The 21,162-nt window shown below is 49.4% G+C and overlaps 1 protein-coding gene across 1 annotated transcript; it reads right to left on the minus strand.

The window, feature by feature from the left end:
- Window positions 1–16,918: 16,918 nt before the first annotated feature.
- LOC123066386 (E3 ubiquitin-protein ligase ATL31) lies at window positions 16,919–18,065 on the minus strand. Its single transcript, XM_044489472.1, has one exon. It carries the CDS (start codon window positions 17,987–17,989, stop codon window positions 16,946–16,948), a length of 1,044 nt encoding a protein of 347 aa, XP_044345407.1. The 5' UTR covers window positions 17,990–18,065; the 3' UTR covers window positions 16,919–16,945.
- Window positions 18,066–21,162: the final 3,097 nt, after the last annotated feature.

Consider the following 21,162-nt stretch of genomic DNA (forward strand, 5'->3'; position numbering starts at 1 on the left):
GTATGGGATAAAAGGGGAATTGATGCTTAATGCTATGGTTGGGTTTTACCTTAATGAATCTTTAGTAGTTGCGGATGCTTGCTAGAGTTTCAATCATAAGTGCATATGATCCAAGTAAATAAAGTATGTTAGCTTATGCCTCTCCCTCAAATAGAATTGCAATAGTGATTACCGGTCTAGTAACATAGTCAATTGCTTAGGGACAATTTCACAACTCCTACCACCACTTTTCCACACTCTCTATATTTACTTTATTGCTTCTTTATCTAAACAGCCCCTAGTTTATATTTACGTGTTCTTTATTATCTTGCAAACCTATCCTATCACACCTACAAAGTACTTCTAGTTTCATACTTGTTCTAGGTAAAGCGAACGTCAAGCGTGCATAGAGTTGTATCGGTGGTCGATAGAACTTGAGGGAATATTTATTCTACCTTTAGATCCTCGTTGGGTTCGACACTCTTACTTATCGAAAACCGTTGCGATCCCCTACACTTGTGGGTTATCAGGAATCATCAGAGCGCACCCACAAAAACCATTCCATCATGGCCAGCACTCGCAGCTCCTCCTCCTACCCTCACAGTGTCAAGCCGGGCAATTGGGAGAAGTGTACCATATCCCACGGTCAATTGGTGAAGTTGCAGACCCAGGTGTTTCTCCCTCCTGCATACCTAGTCCCTGTCCGAGCCAGATTGGCTTCGTATGATGGCGGGGAGCAAGCGGAGAATGTTCCCAATCCATCTAGGGGGGAGCGAGTGTGCCTTGTCCCTTATTTGTTGAGGGGTGTCGGATTTCCAATCCATACATTCCTCCGCGGGCTCCTAGAGTACTATAGCCTCCAGCTGCACAATTTCACCCCGGCCTCCGTCCTGCATATCGCAGGTTACATCGCTATCTGTGAGCTATTTCTGGGCTGTGAAGCCCATTTTGAGCTATGGAAGAAGTTGTTCTTCCTCGTCCCTCGTAATCAAGAGGGATAGATATTCCAAGTGGGCGGAGCCGAGATATGGCGCATCGTCTGGACTAGATACCTATCCGGCACACCGAAGAAGGCATCTGAAGAATGGCCTTCCAAGTGGTTTTATATAGAAGACATCTCCCTTCCTGAACCAGTTCGAATGGGTCTTCCTGAGTTCACAAACACTCCATTGACGAAGAGCCAAAGCTGGCGTCCTTGGAGCCCCAAGGAGGAAGATAGCAGAGAGGTCCTTCGATTGATGAGCAGGGTACAGACGCTTGCTCAATCAGGATTAACAATAATCGAGGTTATGGCAATATGCATAATGCGGGGGGTACAGCCACTCCAGTACCGAGGGCGTCCCATGTGGCACTTCAACGGAGAAGACGACGCCACTCACTGTGGTCGGAAAGGTCCGAACTCCACCACCGCTCTGGTGAAAATGATGTCTGATTTATACAAAGGAGAAGAAGAAGAGTTCATTCGCATTAAGCCACAGGACGGATTTTCCATGTACAACCCTCCCAGTTGGGTGAGTTGCTATCCCTTCCTCAACTCTATTCATTCCCCTAGTCTTTTATCATAAATATTTACTCCGTCCATCTATAGGAATGGCGGAAGTTTACCGAGGAGATCCACAGCCCGGCTCCATAGCCAGAGGACCACAACCGGGCCCTTGACCCCGGATTCAAAGAGGATCCGGATATATTCGTGGAGCTTGTCGAAGGGGTGCTTTACCAGGCGAGCTATGACGACACCAAAGTGGCCATCATCGCTGACTATCCCGGCCTCCTCCCTGTATCACATGTAAGTAAACAGGAGACTTATCTTCCGTAAAGGATTCACTCTTTCCGCCTTACCCACAGCACAATTCTTATGCTTTAAAGGGGAGGCGGTCGGCGCTCCATGCCGAACCCGAGGCAACTCACCAACAAAGAGTGCCTAAGCCGGGTAGGCTTCCAAAAAGGAAGGTGAACAGAAACGTGGCTGAGACGTCATCAAAGAGGTATGGTTTTAAACGTGCTCCATGATTGTCATCTTAAAGTATGACACTATCCGTTGTGTCTTGGCAGAAAGAACATCTGCCAGACTGTGTCGGTGACACCGGACAGTCCTCATATAGAGGATTCAGATAGAATATCCGCTACAAATTCCGAAGTGGAGAGCGCCATGAATCATCGGCATCGGCGGGCCGCGCTCCGTGACCCTGGTTTTTCCGAAGAGGCTTTCAATGCCTTCAACTCGGGCAATGCGTACATCCGAGCTGCTCGAGATGGGCTTGCTAGAGCCACCGACAAGTATTTGAAAGATATACGGGTAAGTGAAATCTGATAATTATGTATATCAGTAGCCCCTGAGACTTGAAACAGTTGGTACAACTGATTTAAGGATCACTGTATGAATAGGTTCTCACAGAGAAGAATAACCTTCTGTCTCAAGAACTGGAGAAGTGTCAAACCCAGCTAAGGGCCACAACTGTCGAACTAGAGGGATCCAAAATGGCCTCAATTGGTAATATTTCTCTCTATCGAGAAAAAATGTAATCACGTATACCAGCGGTGTTGACACGTTGCCGATCTGATAACAGATTCCGCAGATAATCCCGGAGGGAATCCGAATATCGTACAAGAGGATGAACAGAGAGCTCAAAGGCATCAAGACGCTGGTGAGCGTATACTTACACGGGTCAGGCAGGAGAAAAATGATCTCCTAGCTGCCAATACCCAGCTAGGCGTAGAATTTAAAGATGTCCGGGCCCAGCTGGCTGACTCCGTGAAGGAAAATAAAAGGCTTCGACGCGGCATTTTTAGTATGTGCTCAAATGAACATTTTATAGTTCGGCGAAGAAACGGGCTAACAGAGTTATGTCTCTAGGTATGCTGATTGGTCGTCCCGGAGAGGAGATGCCCGGATCCTCAAGCGATATGCTACAAGAGCTTTCGCAACTGCACGAGCAAATTCGACAGGCGATGCAGAGTGTGGCCAAGGCCTTGTGGCCATCTGCCTCCCTACCAGCAAGTATGGAGTAGTTTGTATAGCTATTCAAGGGAGCGCGGCGGCGGTTCCGATTATGGAAAATATCAGCCTGTCGAGAAGGTGCGAGGGAGGCTTGTGCCATGGTGAAAAGACGGTACACCAAGCTCGATCAGAACCATATGGCCCGGGTCGGACCTATAGGGTCAGATGGAAAAGAAATTCCGGTTAGCTTGGTATACAACCAGGTAGAGTTAGCAGCCAAGTATTCCCAACATGATTGTAAGTTAGACAACCTGTTGGGCATAGAAGAGGAAGTTTTTAAGTCAAAATGACTATGTACTTCAAAGGACAAGTACTGTCCCTAGCTGGATTGTAAATCATTTGTCATGGCAGACCTTTTCGCTTCAGCCTCCGGACCCGACAGTCCAGAGTGTTTCCGAATACCCGCTTAGTAATGTAAAACCGTGGTACGCGTGGAAACGAGGCGTAGGGGTCATAGTTGCTTGAACAGACAAGTACCCAACTAGCTATGTTATATTACATCGATAGTAAGAAACATCTTCCAGGGAGAATAGTTCCGTTAAGGGTTCCTTTCGCTGGGGGTGCATGCCTTAAAGTGTATGCTCGATCTGTGATTAAAAAATCGCAGTATATTTGACATCTGGGGGTTCATAGTGTTACAGGTAAGACACATCTTTAGTCCATCGACCGAATATTCCCTTAAGAACGCTAGCTTTCTGCTTCACCCATTCTGAGGTACACATCCGGAGTATCCGGCAGTAACAATCGCAAAGGTGCTCCCTTTATGCCCTAGCCAAACTAACGGGAATGTAGGGCATAAGCACAGGAGCCAGGCAATCCAGCTTGGCCAAAACTTGAGTCATATTGATGCATATAATGGCAGAGAAAATGCACATATGAAACAAAAGGACTCATATGCAACGAGTTCTATGCTCGAAACGCGTTTGCCATAAGCTTCTGTATAAGAAGCCCCCAGGTATAATAATCGCACGTATTTGAAGATTAGTGCGTTGCGATTGCGTGGTCCAGCCACACTTAAAGCTTTAAAGCTGTGAAAGAAAGAGCAAAAAGGGAGCTAAAAATAACTAGAAAAGAGTGAAGGGAAGGAGACGAACAAAGAGTTCGGCGATAGGCGTGGAATCTTTGGAGTCTCGCCGCGTTCCATGGGTTCGGCTCGAGTTGATTATCTGATGCATCACGCAGACGGTACGCTCCTCCGGTGAGAACTTTGTTAATAATGAAGGGACCCTCCCACTTGGGCTTGAGCTTGTCCTTTTTCTTCTCCGGGAGGTGTAGAACGAGTTCACCAATATTGTAAGTTTTGGCTCGTACTTCTCTGCTTTGATACCTGCGAACCTGTTGTTGATAAAATGCAGAACGGGCTCTTGCAACGTCCAGCTCCTCCTCCAGGGCATCTAAATTGTCTTGCCGATCCAACTCGGCTTCTCTCTCTTCATACATGCGCACTCGAGGTGAGTCATGAATAATATCACAGGGCAATACAGCCTCTGCGCCGTACACCATGAAGAAGGGTGTATATCCGGTAGTGCGATTCGGCGTGGTCCGTAGCCCCCAGAGTACGGAGTCAAGCTCCTCGACCTAGTGCGTGTCTGACTCTTTTAAGGATCGCACCAGTCTAGGTTTAATGCCGCTCATAATAAGATCGTTGGCTCGATCGACTTGACCATTTGTTTGAGGGTGATAGACAGAGGCGTAATCGAGCTTAATGCCCATGTTGTCGTACCAAGTTTTCACCTCATCGGCTGTAAAATTGGAGCCATTATCGGTGATGATGCTGTGGGGGACACCATAACCGTGTACGACACCCGATATGAAGTCTATCACTGGTCCGGATTCAGCCGTTTTAACCGGTTTGGCTTCTATCCATTTGGTGATTTTATCCACCATGACCAACATGTATTTTTTTCTTATGGCTTCCCCCTTTAAGGGGTCCGACCATATCGAGCCCCCAGACCGCAAAAGGCCAGGTTATGGGGATTGTTTGGAGGGCGGTGGGCGCCATATGGCTCTGGTTGGTGAAAAGATGGCATCTGATGCAATGTTGGACAAGGTCCTGTGCGTCTGCCCGGGCCGTCGGCCAATAGAAACATGTACCAAAAGGCCTTGCTTACAAGGGCCCGAGCTGTGGCGTGGTGACCGCCGAGTCCGACGTGAATTTCAGACAAGAGATGTCGTCCTTCCTCCTCGGAGATGCATCTTTGAAGTACTCCGGTAGCGCTTTTCTTATAAAGCTCTCCCTCGTGGACTTTGTAGGCTTTAGAGCGTCGAACTATGCAGCGTGCCTCATTTTGGTCCTCGGGGAGTTCTTGCCTATTGAGGTAGGCTGAGAAGGGTTCAGTCCATGGGGCGATGATAGCCATGATGAGATGGGCCGAAGGTGTTATTTCGGTGGCAGAGCCCCCGACTATGTCAGTGTCTTCGGAATCTGGGGTTGTGGTCGGATCCGGACTGGTATTGCCGGTTTCCCCTTGCCACACCATGGATGGCTTGAAAAGCCTTTTTGGAAAGATGTTTGGTGGGACTGGGTCATGCTTAGCACCGATGCAGGCAAGAACATCGCCGCTTTATTGTTTTCTCGAACCACATGATGGAATTTGAGTCCCTCGAATCGAGCTGACATTTTAAGGACGGCATTTCGATAAGCCGCCATTTTCGGATCTTTGGCATCAAAGTCTCCATTTATTTGAGATACTGCGAGGTTTGAATCCCCACACACTTCCAGGCGCTGAATGCCCATGGAGATAGCCATCCGAAGACCATGCAACAGAGCCTCGTATTTGGCTGCATTGTTGGAGTCTGTATATAATATTTGGAGTACGTATTGGACAGTATCTCCAGTGGGGGATGTTAGGACAACACCTGCTCCCTGACCTGCCAGCATTTTAGAGTCGTCGAGGTGCATGATCCAATTGGAGTATGTGTTGTACTCTTTAGGGAGTTCGGCCTCTGTCCATTCGGCGACAAAGTCGGCCGGTACTTGCAATTTAATGGCCCGCCATGGTTTGTATGTGATGTCGAACGGGAGGAGCTCGATGGCCCACTTAGCAATCTGGCCCATCGCATCGCGGTTGTTTATTATGTCATTGAGTGGTACTTCGGAGGCCACCGTGATTGAAGACTCTTGAAAGTAGTGTCGTAGTTTCCGGGATGCCATGAAGACTGTGTATGCTATTTTTTGATAATGGGGGTACCGAGATTTGCATGGTGTGAGGATAGTGGATACGTAGTATACCGGCTTTAGAAGCGGGAACTTGTGTCCGTCCTCCTCTCGCTCGACGGCGAGCACTGCACTCACAACTTGGTGTGTCGCGGCTATGTATAACAACATGGGTTCGCCAATGTTTGGCGCGGCCAAGTTTGGGTTGCTTGCTAGAAGAGCCTTTATTTCTTCCAGTCCGGTCATCACTTCATCCGTCCACTCGAAGTGTTCGGTTCGTTGAAGAAGGCGATAGAGTGGCAATGCCTTTTCCCCCAATCTGGAGATAAAGCGGCTTAAGGTTGCCACACATCCAGTTAGTTTCTGGATTTGTTTGAGATCTGTTGGGGTAGCCAACTGTGACAAAGCTCGGATTTTGGCCGGGTTTGCTTCAATTCCTCTATTGGAGACGATGAAGCCCAGCAGTTTTCTGGCGGGAACGTCGAAAACACATTTCTCCAGATTGAGCTTGATGTCATATGTTCGGAGGTTGTCGAATGTGAGCCTTAGATCGTCTATTAAAGACTCGACGTGTCTGGTCTTGATGACCACGTCGTCCACATATGCTTCAACTGTTTTGCCGATTTGTTTCTCCAGGCATGTTTGAATCATGCGTTGGTAGGTAGCCCTGGCGTTTTTAAGCCCAAAAGGCATAGTGTTGAAGCAAAAGGGGACGTATGGGGTGATAAATGCCGTTGCGTCTTGATACGACTCCGTCATCTTGATTTGATGGTATCCAGAGTATGCGTCGAGGAAACACAGTGCGTCATGTCCTGCGGTAGCATTGATGATCTGATCAATGCGGGGGAGAGGAAAGGGATCCTTAGGGCAAGCCTTGTTGAGGTCTTTGAAATCGACACACAGGCGCCAGGATTTGTCCTTCTTTGGTACCATCACCAGGTTTACTAGCCAACCCGGGTGTTTTATTTCTCTGATGAATCCGGCTTCGAGTAACTTGGCTAGCTCCTCTCCCATATCTTGTCATTTGGGTTCGGAAAAGCACCGTAGTGTCTGCTTGACCGGCTTATATCCCTTCAATATGTTGAGGCTATGCTCGGCCAGCCTACATGGGATTCCTGGCATGTCCGAAGGGTGCCAGGCAAAGATGTCCCAATTCTTGCGTAGAAACGCTCGTAGTGCAGCGTCGATTGTGGGGTCCAGCTGTGCCCTGATGGATGCTGTCTTTGTGGAGTCCGTTGGGTGGACTTGGAATTTGACTATTTCGTCTGCTGGTTTAAAGGAGGTGGACTTGAATCGTTTATCAAGTATCACGTCGTCCCTGTCCAATTTGGAGTGTAATGCAGTTAATTCTTCGGCCGCGAGGGCTTTGGATAGTGCCTCGAGGGCCAGGGCGGCGGTTTTATTTTCGCCGCAGAGTGCTATGTCCGGATCACTGGCAAGAGTGATGATTCCATTGGGCCCGGGCATTTTGAGCTTCATGTACCCGTAATGGGGTATAGCTTGGAAGCTTGCGAATGCGTCCCGCCCTAACAGGGCGTGGTATCTGCTATTGAAAGGGGCCACTTGAAATGTTATCTCTTCGGACCTGTAATTCTCCAGCGTGCCGAATACCACATCGAGTGTGATTTTTCCCGCACATCATGCCTCCCGACTGGGAATAATTCCCCGGAAGGTCGTGCTGCTTGGCTCAATGCGGCTCCTGTCTATTTACATTTTATTGAGAGTCTCCTTGTAGATGAGGTTTAGTCCGCTGCCGCCGTCCATGAGCACTTTGGTAAGCCGGAAGCCGTCCATGATAGGACTAAGGACCAAAGTGGCTGGTGCTCGAATTGTTCTGAATTGCGGTTCGTCACTGCATTGAAAGTTATAGCCGTGTCATTCCAAGGGTTTACTGCTGCAACTTGGCAAACTTCGGCAAGGCTACAGAGTGCTCTCTTGCGCCTATTATTCGAGGCGACAGTCTTGAAGACTGTCAAGACTGTATTGTTGTGTTCGGCGGGATGATGCTCTGCGGTGTTGTTGATGAGGAGATCCTCGCTACTCTTGGCCACCTGCCGAAGTATCCAACATGCTCTAAGGCTATGTGTTGGTACTGTATCTGGTGTGGTGTGTATTTTGCATGGCCTATCGAGCCATCCCTCCAACACGATTCCACGCCTTGAGGTGGGCTTCGGTTTCTTCGTGATTGGATCGGGTGTCCTGCGGGGGTACACCCTTTTTGTTCGGACGAGGGGTTTAGTGAGAGCCAATGGGTCCCAAAAGGCTACATGGGTTTTCCAGGTGCTTTCCATCGCGCAGTACTTCTGTACTATGGCCGCCAAGTTAGCAAAGTGTGATACGTGACCGCGATTTATGACGTGAAGGATCCCCTTGTCCGTGCAATTTTTGCAAAATAATGAGATTGCGTCTTCATCATGACAGTCCTTAACCTTGTTCATTGCAAGGAGAAATCTGGCCCAAAAGTGATGTATTGTCTCTTGGGACTTTTGTCTGATGTAGGGAAGATTGCTTGTATCTGGGTGGGTGGGCGGATTTAAGTCCGAATCCTGACCCGATCTGGGACCCAGAGCTTGAGGAGTTACCGAGCTTAATAGTTCGGGCTCCGGGATGTCAACCAATTTTTCTGGCCCATAGTCCGATTCTAAGTCCGGAGTTCGGGGCATGTCTTCCCGCAAGCGGGTATCCGGCTCAGCGAGCTCGGTGATCCGGACATAGCCTGTCCTCAATATAGGGGAGGAGTTATTGCATTGCTCCTCCACCACCGCTATCTGATGGGTGATCGGCGGAGAGTTAATCTCCCTCTGATCGGGTTTAATCCCAATCCAATCGTAGTCCGTAGCGACTCCCAAGGCGGCGATGCGATCCAGGAGCTCGTTCAAAGACAATAACTCCGTCAGATCCATCTGCTCGGCGTATTCCGAGTTGACATGGAGATGATTTTTGATGACCTGAGAAGTCATCGTCGGCCCGATGGCCGAACGGGCGGTCATAACGAAGCCGCCCAGCCGGAGGGTTTGCCTGAGGCCAGGGCTCCCCCGGAGGTGATGTTGTCCTTGATAACAAGGCGAGCCATCAACCCTATCTTCGACGTCACAGTGGAATTCCCAATGAAAGCACCAATGTCGGTGTCAAAACCGGCGGATCTCGGGTAGGGGGTCCCGAACTCTGCGTCTAAGGCTAATGGTAACAGGAGGCGGGGGGCATGATGTTTACCCTGGTTCGGGCCCTCTCTATGGAGGTAATACCCTACTTCCTGCTTGATTGATCCTGATGATATGAGTATTACAAGAGTTGATCTACCACGAGATCGTAGAGGCTAACCCTAGAAGCTAGCCTATGATTATGATTGTTGTTGTCCTACGGACTACACCCTCCGGTTTATATAGACACCGGAGGGGGTTAGGGTTACATCAGGTCGGTTATAGAGAAGGGAATCTACATATCCGAATCGCCAAGCTTGCCTTCCACGCAAAGGAGAGTCCCACTCGGACACGGGATGAAGTCTTCTATCTTGTACCTTCATAATCCATCAGTCTGTCCAACGTATATAGTCCGGCTGTCCGAGGACCCCCCCTAATCCAGGACTCCCTCATCGGCCACCGTATCTTGCTTGGACCTCATCCAGCTCACTGCTCCTCCGTTCATGACGTACACGAATACAGACTGTGATCGACAATCATCTCTGTCGGTTTGGAAACTAGCATCGGCGTAACCCCTTACGACGAGCTCTTCCTCACCTCCATAAACTAGGAACATCTCTTTAGTCCTTTTCAGGTACTTCAAAATAGTCTTTACCGCTGCCCAGCGACTCTCACCGGGGTTTGCCTGGTACCTGCTTGTTAGGCTTATTGCAAAAGCAACATCAGGCCTTGTACATATTATGGCATACATGATGGATCCGATTGCCGAGGCATACGAAATCCTACTCATCCTGCTTCGCTCATCAGATGTCGAAGGACTCTGTGTCTCGCTCAGCCTTATACCATGTGAGTGGCAAGAACCCTTTCTTCGCCTCACTCATGTTGAACCGCTTCCACACTTTATCTATGTACGTGCTCTGGCTTAAACCGAGCAGCCTCCTCGATCTATCTATATAGATCTTAAAGCCTAAAATATAGACTGCCTCACCAAGGTCCTTCATCGAAAAACTTGCCATTCAATGATTCCTTGACCGAGTTCAACATCAAAACATCATTTCCGATCAGTAGTATGTCATCCACATACAAGATCAAAAACACTATCAAGCTCCCACTTAATTTCTTGTATAAACAAGCGTCCTCTTCGCTTTTTATGAAACCGAGACCTGTGATGACCTCATCAAAACAAATATTCCAGCTCCGAGATGCTTGCCTCAACCCATAAATGGATCTCTTGAGCTTGCATACTTTACTAGCGCTAGTCGGATTGACAAAACCCTCAGGTTGTATCATATACACGTCCTCGGTTAAATTTCCATGAAGGAAAGTCGTTTTGACATCCATCTGCCATATCTCATAATCGAAATATGCAGCTATAGCTAGTACGATCCTCACCGACTTCAGCATCGCTACCAGTGAGTAAGTCTCGTCATAGTCAATTCCTTGAACTTGTCCATAACCCTTAGCGACAAGCCGAGCTTTGTGGATCTGAATATTTCCATCCACATCGGTTTTCTTCTTAAAGACCCATTTGCAACCAATGGTCGTTACGCCAGGCGGCGGATCAACCAAGTCCCAGAATTGATTCTCATCCATGGACTTTAACTCGGATCTCATGGCCTCCAGCCATGCCTTAGAATCTGGGCTCGCCGTCGCTTCCGCATACGTGGCCGGCTCGTCACTTTCTAGCAACAATACATCACGCACTCTGCGCAATCTTTTCGACCTTCGTGGTTCCGGTGTTGCTTCCACTACGGGTTCCCTGACTGACTCTGGTATGATCTCATCACCAGCCGAGCCATCCCCGAGTGGTCCTCGAATTTCTTCGAGTCGGACCGTCCTCCCACTGGCCTCCCAACTAAGAAACTCTTTCTCAAAGAAAACCCCGTTCCGAGCAACAAACACTTTGTTCTCTTCCCGGTTGTAGAAGCTATATCCCAAGGTTTCCCCCGGATATCCCACGAATATGCATTTATCCGATTTAGGTGTAAGCTTGTCTGACATAAGCCGCTTGACAAATGCTTCACAGCCACAAATCTTTAGAAAAGACAAACTGGGACTCTTCCCGGTCCACATCTCATGTGGTGTCTTGTCTACTGATGTTGATGGTACCCTCTTAAGTGTAAAAGCTGCAGTTTCTAGAGCGTATCCCCAGAATGACAAGGGTAAATCCGATTTGATCATCATTGACCGGACCATGTCCAACAAGGTCCTATTCCTCCGTTCTGAAACGTCGTTTCTCTGTGGCGTACCCAGAGGTGTGAGCTGAGGTACTATACCTCGACTTTTCAGATGATCATTAAACTCCTGGCTCATGTACTCACCTCTACGATCAGATCACACAAGCTTTATAGTCTTGTCGAGCTGATTCTCAACCTCGTTCTGAAACTCTCTGAACTTTTCAAAAGTTTCCGACTTGTGCCTCATAAAATAGATATATCCATATCTACTCAAGTCGTCGGTAAAAGTCACGAAGTACTGATAGCCGCCTCTGGCAGTTGTGCTCATTGGACCACACAGATCACTATGTATAAGTTCCAACAACACAGACACCCTCTCGCAACTCTTTGCGAAAGGAGACTTAGTCATCTTGCCGAGCAATAATGATTCACATGTCTCGAACGACCTGAAGTCGGATGAAGTCAGGAGCCCATCATCATGGAGCTTCTTCATGCATTTCAGACTAATGTGTCCAGCTAAGGGACGCTCACTGAATTGCATGGGATGCTCAAAGTGGCAGAGCAGGATATTCACGCATCATAGCTGGGCAGAAGAGAACCCAAAATTGCATCTGTAGGAAGCTCATCCAAGAGCGGGAAGCCCAACCAATCCAAAGCTTGCACATATCCGATCATATTGATCACATGTGGGCTCAGTGGATCACCTTCCTTCAGCTTGCAATCCATCAAGGATCGCCAGACGTTGGACCTTTCGGTCCTAGCCTGTGTCTGAAACATGCTCTTGAGACTTTCCATCATATCGTAAGCCTCAATAGTTTCGAAATGTTGTTGCAAATCGGGCTCCATACAAGCCAGCATCAGACAACTGATCTCTGTTGATTCATTAATGAGTTTCTAGTAGGCATTCTTAGTTGTGGCGTTAGCATTATTGGCAGGTTCCTCTAGAAGTGGATCCTCTAGAACATGTTCCTTTTTATCGTGCTTGAGAACAATTCTCAGATTTCTATACTAGGTGGTAATGTTTGTTCCATTCAGTTTATCCTTTTCCGGAATTGATTTCAATGCAAAGTTGGGTTGAGAAGGTGGTGCCATTGATCTACAACAGAAAATATGCAATCACTAAGCAATGTATTTATGTAGAGTAATTCTAGCCTAAATAGAAATACTCCCACTGAAGTCAGCATCCCTCCGCAAACTCTTAGTGATTCAGGATCCGACTAGCGCATGCGACTAGTGAGCTTTAGCATCACTGCTAGCAAACATACCTATCCAGTAAGCAACTCCTTGCTAATCGTATCTCTATACGACTCCTGTCGGTCGGGAAGGTATCTTATACCTCGGCTCCCAACCTTCTTTGCCACAAGGCCCAAAACCGTTTTGATAGCCTTGTCAAGTTAACCTGATACAGTGCATGTCCGTGTCCGACACGAACCCTTCAGTTCAAGGGCACCTATCAACACCCCAATTTTATGAGCCCACTACTAGACGTACTTGACGTGCGAAGGTGCAACATCGGGGATGGCAATTTGCTTGATATTCATGAGGGATCATTCTACCATTCTAACACGCATAGAAAACAAAGAAGCATAACAATCACAAATAAACACATATTGTGAAATAGTATGGCTCCTTCATGGACGTTCTTCCAGGTCGGCTCCTCCGATAACCATCTAGGAACTCCATCTTGTTTGTCATGCCGAAACACCAAGCCACCAACCTGATCTCTATAATCCAACTACTACAACTAGTAATGAATTTTACATAGAGTCACAAGTCGACACGCAGGTCATTATAAAATATAATGACAGCACTTTGTCTCCTGCCGGCTGACAAACATGACACGCATGCCATGTATAAATTACACACATGCATCACATACACATGAGCCATACTATTCACATCAAACCTACAATACAGAGTTACTCGCATTCTACCGGTTTGAGTAATCGTGTATGAAATACAAGGCTCTACGCACACGGCGGTCCCGCTAACCGGTTAGCGGGCGGGGTTCGAAGGGGCAGCGCCCGACGTTTTCGAAAATCGCAGGTCAATCATTGCAAGTCTGATTCGGATTTACGTTTCACTGTTAACCCCGATGGCGGATACCGACCGGTAGGGGTAGGTTGTGTCACGACCTCATCGACTCCGATCATCAGAAAACATAGCCCCTTCAATCCCCATGTGCAATTGATCTCATCAACCGTGCACATAGCCGATTTCACAAACAACAACAGATCTCATTTGTCGTCTCCACATATTTAATATGCATACGATCTGAATCCCAATCCTATAGCAGAGGCTTTGATACCACTGTTGGGATCTACGGTAGGGTGCGTCGATTGCAAATCAAAATTTCTTATGCGCAGAACAAACAAGAACATGCTACAGAAGATGGATCACAGATTGTTACCACTAGACGCGCAGCGCCGTGCAGCGAAAGTAGAGTTGAGGCAGCGTGTTCCCGGAGTCGCCTCGCGTTCCCGGAGTCGTATCCTCCTTGCCGGTCTCAAACGTAGCCGATCGGATCCCGCGAACAGGTTCGCCGGAGCGGCGCAAGTGCACCGCCTCTAACGGTATCTGCGCGTGCAGGAGGAACATCGTGCAGCGGACTGGTAGGTCCGATCACACAACCGGCGGCGAGTGGAGGTGGCTATTCGCAACATATGCAAACCCTAGTGACAGTGCCAAAGCGATCAATCGCATGAGTGTGCTGCACCTCCACTTTATATAGGCATCCGTCGCGGGCTCAACACTTGGGCCTCGCACGGACCCTAAAGCCCACAAGTCTACTCAGCCACAATCCGAATACAGTTCGGATCACATCCGACCAGTGTCCTCGGATCGACCTCATAGGTTTCTTCCCTTAAGCGCGCGACCCCTTAGGTTCAAGTCGGCTTGATCGCAGTTCGGATCACCTCCGAACTACACAGTTGGTAGCGGCCTCTAGCAAGGCATGCCGAACACCAAGCAGACTATGAAGCTGCTTAGGCGAACCTGTACAACTTGTCACACTTCTGTTCCCTTTGCCACACGATATATGTTGTCGGGCTCAAGGCGAGATTGTCACCCTTGTGCTAGCCTGACCTCTTTCTCGTTCTAGTGATGCTGACCACTATCTGGATTATCTCATAATCCTTGTCGCATGGCCATGCTTATCCTGGTCGGAACACACGAGGGGCCCAGAGTATATCTCTCCTAATCGGAGTGGAAAATCCCATCTTGCTCGACCATGTCTCGCAGTATGGGTCTGGACAAGCCTGAAACCTACCTTTGTAACTACCCAGTTACGGAGTAGCGTTTGGTCGGCCCAAAGCAGGTCTGTCACCATCCCGAGCACATGCGCCAGCTCAGATCTTAGGACATAGAACGTATGTTGTACTAGAGACTCACAGATGACATATCGATGCGTCTCATAGTTGGGTCTATCCGACTCGGACCTTATCTCGACTCGGATCCGACTACGTCGAATCCGACCAGACCTTTCCAAGTCCATATTATCTGGTTAGCATCCAATGCTCCATGTCTAGTGAGACCAAGCCATCGACCGTGTCATGTGCTAGTCTAGTCGGCTGCGTGTCCACACAGCCCTTTTGACTAGGGACCTTTTAGGACAGTCATCATATAATGCATAGTCTCACAAACAAGTCACGTACTTGCTGATACACATCATTGATAATGTCCAACGACTATCTTTATTCATAAACACACAGGAAATATCATCATACATGATTGCCTCTAGGGCATATCTCCAACACACGATGCATGAGACGAGCTCTATCCTGCTGCATCGGGCGTGAGACGAGCGATGGAGACCGCCGATGGGAGAGGGCTAGCCTTTCGATGGAAGTAGTGCCCGGATGACGAGGAGATGGGGCAAAGTTCGAACCAGTCCGATCGTAGACAAGCCGACGCCGGAGAAGCCGGCCGCCGCTGCAGCCAGATCCGCCGAGCCATCGTGAAGCCGCCATGACACCGGGAGGCCAGCACCATGCGTCGGACCTCCCCGCGCCACCGCCCACGTCGGAGCAACGGCCACGCCCGGCCGCTGCCCTACTCACGTCACCCGGCGAGCTCCAAGCGACGGAGTCGTCGGGCACGCACCATCGCTGCCACGCGCTGCCGTCTAACCCCCATCTCCAGATCCGGCTGGATCCAGCAGGGGCCCGTCCGTGCACCACCTCCCGAGACAATGGACGCCGACACACCGCCACCAACTGGCCACCCAGCCGCCCCGCGAGACCGTCGCCGCGTTGCTGAGCCCCGCGACTGCCCAGCACCGCCTCTCGAGGAAGCCGCCCCGCATTGGCGCCCCACGAGCAGAGAGGGAAGAAGGGCCTCGCCGCCGCTGCACCCACCGGGCTTTGCCCGACAGCGCTCGCCGGTGGCGGCGGGGAGGAAGGGAGGGAGGCGGGGTCGAACGGAGCGTGGCTAGCCCCCCCCCCCCCCCCCCGGGCACGCACGGGCGCATCTCCGGAGGAGAGTAGAGGGGACATTGAGGAGAGTCTGGCACCTTCGAAATTGCATCATCCATGGGCAATGATAAATGTTCAATTCAAAGCTGGGTTGAGTTCATGGTTAACTTTGTGAAGATGATTTATGGGGAACAACAAAAGGATGATCTCAAAGGGAAAAGGGAAATAAATCGTTGTGGGCACATATTTTTGTAGTTCCTTCGATAAATAGGACAAAATTTCTAAAGCTAATCCTTGCTGGAAGCTCCTGATGGAGGTATTATTAAGGTGAATATTGATGCATTTTTACTACAGCGGGCATTTTTGAGCGTGGTTTGCACTTTGCACTGGCTCGCTGTAAAACTTGCGAAGAAGTGCAAGGATATCAAGATGAATTTTATGCATCTAAATATCTGAATTATAAACATTCAAAATTGGAAGATTTTCCACCATGGAGGAACAATATTTAAATGATTGCTTGGTTAGTTTCCTTGAGCGTAAATTCTTCATGCGAGTAAAGAAAAACACCATCATTTCTCGCTTCGAAAAGGGTAATCATAGAGTTCTATTATGATTCTCCTTAGTGTTGCAATGTAAATGAATTATTGGAGACACAGTTGCTACAAAGAATAATTCATAGTTTCACTGTTATTATTATGATTTTTTTTCTTACATTGTTGTGCAACTTTTTTTTTACTCCGCATATCCATGTTGAAAATCCTGGCTCCGCCACTGCGCCAGCCGCGGACGGTAGCGGTCGGCGGTTCAGCCGGTGGCACGTTTGGCGATTGGGGGAAGAAGAAGGATGTCTCAAGGTTGAAGAAGCAATACCGGGTATTTTCCATCCAACGGCTCAAACGAAATCAAATTGATCCAAATTCGTTTTTCAGGCAACTTGCATCTAGTCATTCCCTAACATTTTCGTTGTTCAAAATTGATACAGTCCTGATCACAACTCAAGCCAAACCAACACACAACTAGCTAATCACTGAAGCCAATCCCTCCAGTAGTCAAGGTTCCGCTCTCCTTTTTCTCCCGATTCATCAATCGTTTCTCAGCTTGTCTTCTCCTGCTCCCCGCGCAGAGTCATCGCGCCGCCGGCGAGACGACCCCCCGGACTTCTCCTCGTCGTCTCCCTTCCGCCCGTCCCCGGGCGCGAAAAGCGAGAGCAGCCTCGCCACGGCGCTCCGCACCGAATTCCCGCCGGCGCTTGGGTCATGGGCGCTCCCTTCCCTAACGCGCACGGACGCGACCGCGCTCGTCACGTGCCTCAGCCTGTGCGACATCAGGATCTCGAGCCGGACGTGCTCCGGCAGCCGCAGCGCGAAGTGCTCCGTCCCGCCGGCGCGCTCGTGCCCCGTCGAGTTCGACCGCGGCAGCGCCGGACGCCCGGCGGCCTCGCACCGCATCCTCCTCGCAAGGATCCTTGTCCTCTCATCCTCCTCCTCGTCGCGGCCGGGGTCCTCGATTAGCACCACCACCGTATCGTGATCCGCGAGCCGGCGCGGCGAATCGTGCGGCACCGGCGTTTCCTCCTCTGGCGACGGAGGCTGCAGCAGCTCCTCGGGGTCAAGGACCGGCGGGTCGAGGACGCTGGCGCGGCAGAGCGGGCACGTGACGTGCTTCGCGAGCCAGAGGCCGATGCACTCCGGGTGGAACGCGTGCGGGCACGCCGGCAGGAGGCGGAGGCTGTCGTCGTCGCCGAACTCGAGGAGGCAGACCGCGCACTCCAGCGAGTCGATCCCGCTGGCGCCGATCCGGTGCTGCCTGACGTCGCGATACGACACCAGCGGCAGCGCCGCGATCTCCGCGGCGTTCAGGCCCTCCTTGTGGAGCGACCGGTCCGACGACGAGTCGTCGCCGGCCGGGGGCTCGTCCGGCGGACGGAACAGGCGGAGGCAGGCGAACGCGAGGAGGACGACGAAGACGGGGAAGAAGAAGGCCATGAAGAACAAGATGGCCATGACGTCGGAGAGGCTCATCGAGTTGTTGTGCGATCCCGGGCCTCCTGGCGTCTGCGCGGCCGCGCAGGAGGCGATCGCCGAGAGAACGACGGCGGCCAAGGAACGCTTGCCGGAGGCGGCCATTGCGCCGCGGCGGTTAGGGTTGGTTCCGGCGGAGGAGCTGGGCCTGGCCGTGTTGGGTGGGTCTGAGTCTCGGGGAGGAGTCAGTAAACGCCAGGCTTGAGGTATACTCCATACATATACTGTACCAGATTTTCATCAGTTAATAACACCTAATAACAATAAAAAAAGATTTTCCGTTAATTAAGATTCATGCACCTTGCAATTTCCACCGGCATGAAATTTCTATGCTGAATGCTAGTAGGAGCATCTCCAACGACTCCTTTCCCCGATTAGTAATCGAGAACGTCTAATTTGACATTAATATTATTTCCAAGATTGCTCATAATTAATGTTTGATTCCAAAATTCATTGTCTTTAATGAAATTAATGTCGCTTCCAAATTATGATCAATGTACTTAATATTTTTCCAACTCATCCCAATTACTAGTATCTATGATGTGATTGGAGCAGCGTGAGACGTTGGACATACATAGTTGGATGACTCCAATTATTTGGATTCACCATACTCATACTTCTTCTCTACTATACCATTCCCTCTGTTCCTAAATATAAGACCTTCTAGGCATTTCAATATGGACTATATACGAAGTAAAATTAATGAATCTACACTCTAAAATATGTCTAAACGCATCCATATGTAATCTGTATTGAAATCTCTAAAAGGGCTTATATTACTCTTTATATTACTCTCTCCGTTCGGAAATACTTGTCGGAGAAATAGATCATTTCTCTAACAAGGATTTCCAGACTGACGGAATATATAATATTTCTCACAAAAAAATATATTATATACCAATTGGTTCTGTCGCCTCCCCCTTGCTCAGGTTTCTTCCTCCTTCACGCACTCCCTTCCTCCTGAGTTTTCTCTTTCTTTTTTTGTACTCTCAACCGATGTACACAATATAAAAACCAACATAAATAGAGTAACTTGGAATAATCTAAACCAAATCGATACTTTCCCAAAATCACACCTTGCATTAACTCAATAAAATCAAATCTAATATTCCCATAATCTCAACAAAATCAAAACGTTTTCTTTACTTCACCTACACATATCCAAATCAAATCAAAACTTACCAAAAACCTCAATTAATTAATAGTTTTTTCCTTGCATTCCCTTACCCATACTCAAAGCAAACTAAACTTTAATTAAATCCAGAATATTGTGGATGTAAGGCATGTGTCAAATATAAGTAATGTTGAGCCACTAAAATATATATGCGCCCATTGCAACGCACGGGTAATTAACTAGTATAAGTAGTAGGGTCGTATATAATATTATTTCCAAGATTAACCATATGGAATGTTGATTGTTGAATGCAATTAATGTCATTTCTGCATTACAACTAATGCAATTAACATTTTCCCAAACTGTACATTATTATAGCAGCGTGAAATATTGGAGTGGCGGGCGAGGTACCAAATATGGTTGTTTGGGGGCCAAAAGCTAAAACAATCTAATCTAAACATCCCGCAATTTTTTTTTCAGGTTTTGTAGTCAGGCTGGGGGGGGGGGGGGGGGGGGGGTGCTGGCCCCAACTAAGCTCTGCCGTTGATGTTGGGTATAGGTGGTTGAATGAGACATATCATTAGGATTCATCAAACTTATGCTTTTATAAGTAGTAGTAGATAATTCTAATAAATATACTAAAACTGGCTAGGTTTGATTTACCCTGATTTTTTGACTTTTTCTTATCAGTCAAAATAGGGCCAATGGGTGGGTGGCACGTGCTTTACTGGGGATATAGCCGGGTGCACTTCTTAGTGGGTTCAGCAATTTGGTCCTTGATTTTCTTTTTCTTGGTCAAACTGTTGTGTTGTGCGGCATGGGGTGGTGGTTTCCAATTTTGTCTCCGGCAAAGTGCATGCACTGGTTGGGCGTGGTTCCCGAGGATGAGTTGGTTGCGTGTGCATGCATGGAAGTAGGATGTGTAGGCCGTTAGCGGCTGATGCTTTGCATGCTTGTGTCGTGTTTGGTTTTTCTTTCTTATAAGAGTCGCCGCCGCTTAGATCATACGAGTAGGTTCTAGTGGATGCTGATATTTCAGTTGTTTGCGATTACGTAGACGGATCGATATTTTCTGACTAGGGCCTCGAAGCATCCAGTCGAATCCATACGGCTCCACCGCGCGCCGCTGTTGCGTATAAAAGGGGTGACTCGTGGCCCCGCTTCTTCCTCACCGCGGCACTGCCTATTCCTCCGCTACACCAGCACCTCTTACGTAACCGTCGCTGCATTCGTCTGCTATAATTCTGGCGACATACACAATCCACTTCGCCACCGGCCGTGCCTCGCGCATCGTAGGCCACCTCCAGGCCCGGGTCCGGCTGACCAGCCCCCCATCGTGGCCTTCTCCGATGCCGCCAAATGCCCCTGTGGCCCTGTGGTGGATGTCAATGCAGGGGCAGCGGTCGGCGTGGCAGATTGTGGACCGACTGGCGGTGTGCGTCGCCGCCCAGGGTAGGATAAGGCCAGAGCTGATGCAGGAGCAGCGGTCGGCGTGACACACTGGATCGACTGGCGGTGTGCGTCGCCGTGCAGGGGTAGGAGCAGGCCAGAGCTTCGCGCTGAGCAAGGCTACGAACATCTTGGAGGACCGCAGCGAACGCAATCCTGTCGCCACGTTCGTGCTATTTACGGAGTTTGGACTTTGGACACGCAGCGGCATCAACAGCAAGAATCGAGGAAGCATGGCGTTCACCGGTCCCAGCCAGCTCCGGAGGCACCACGCGCTTGGCGCAGACGAAGATTCCCATGGCTGGACCGGCCAACGATGCGTCGGTGCGGTCGCCGGTTGTGTCCAAGCAGGAGCACACACTCTGTCCAGTGCTCCCGCGGAGTACGCCTTCGCCAAATGCCTGGGCTCCTCTCGCTCCGCCTACAGGTGAACTAAACGGCGACTGTATCCTCCTCCTCTCTGCGTTGCCTTCGTGTGTGTGGCCTGCTGCATTACCGGTGCTGCTTCGTGATGCTGCTACTGCATGTGTGCTGTATAGGCTTGCTTGATGCGTGCGGGCAGAGCAGCTCGCCGGCGACGTGCTCTACTAGGGAGAAACCAGGTCGGCATGGCGCATCTGCAGAACCATTATTAGGACATAAAGGCGCTCATGTTCTGCTTGGCGGTGCTTGTCCATGCCTCCATGGCTCCATGCAACACCCCTTCCTTCTTTCT

Source organism: Triticum aestivum, chromosome 3B (assembly GCF_018294505.1).
Source record: "Triticum aestivum cultivar Chinese Spring chromosome 3B, IWGSC CS RefSeq v2.1, whole genome shotgun sequence".
Lineage (NCBI taxonomy): Eukaryota > Viridiplantae > Streptophyta > Magnoliopsida > Poales > Poaceae > Triticum > Triticum aestivum.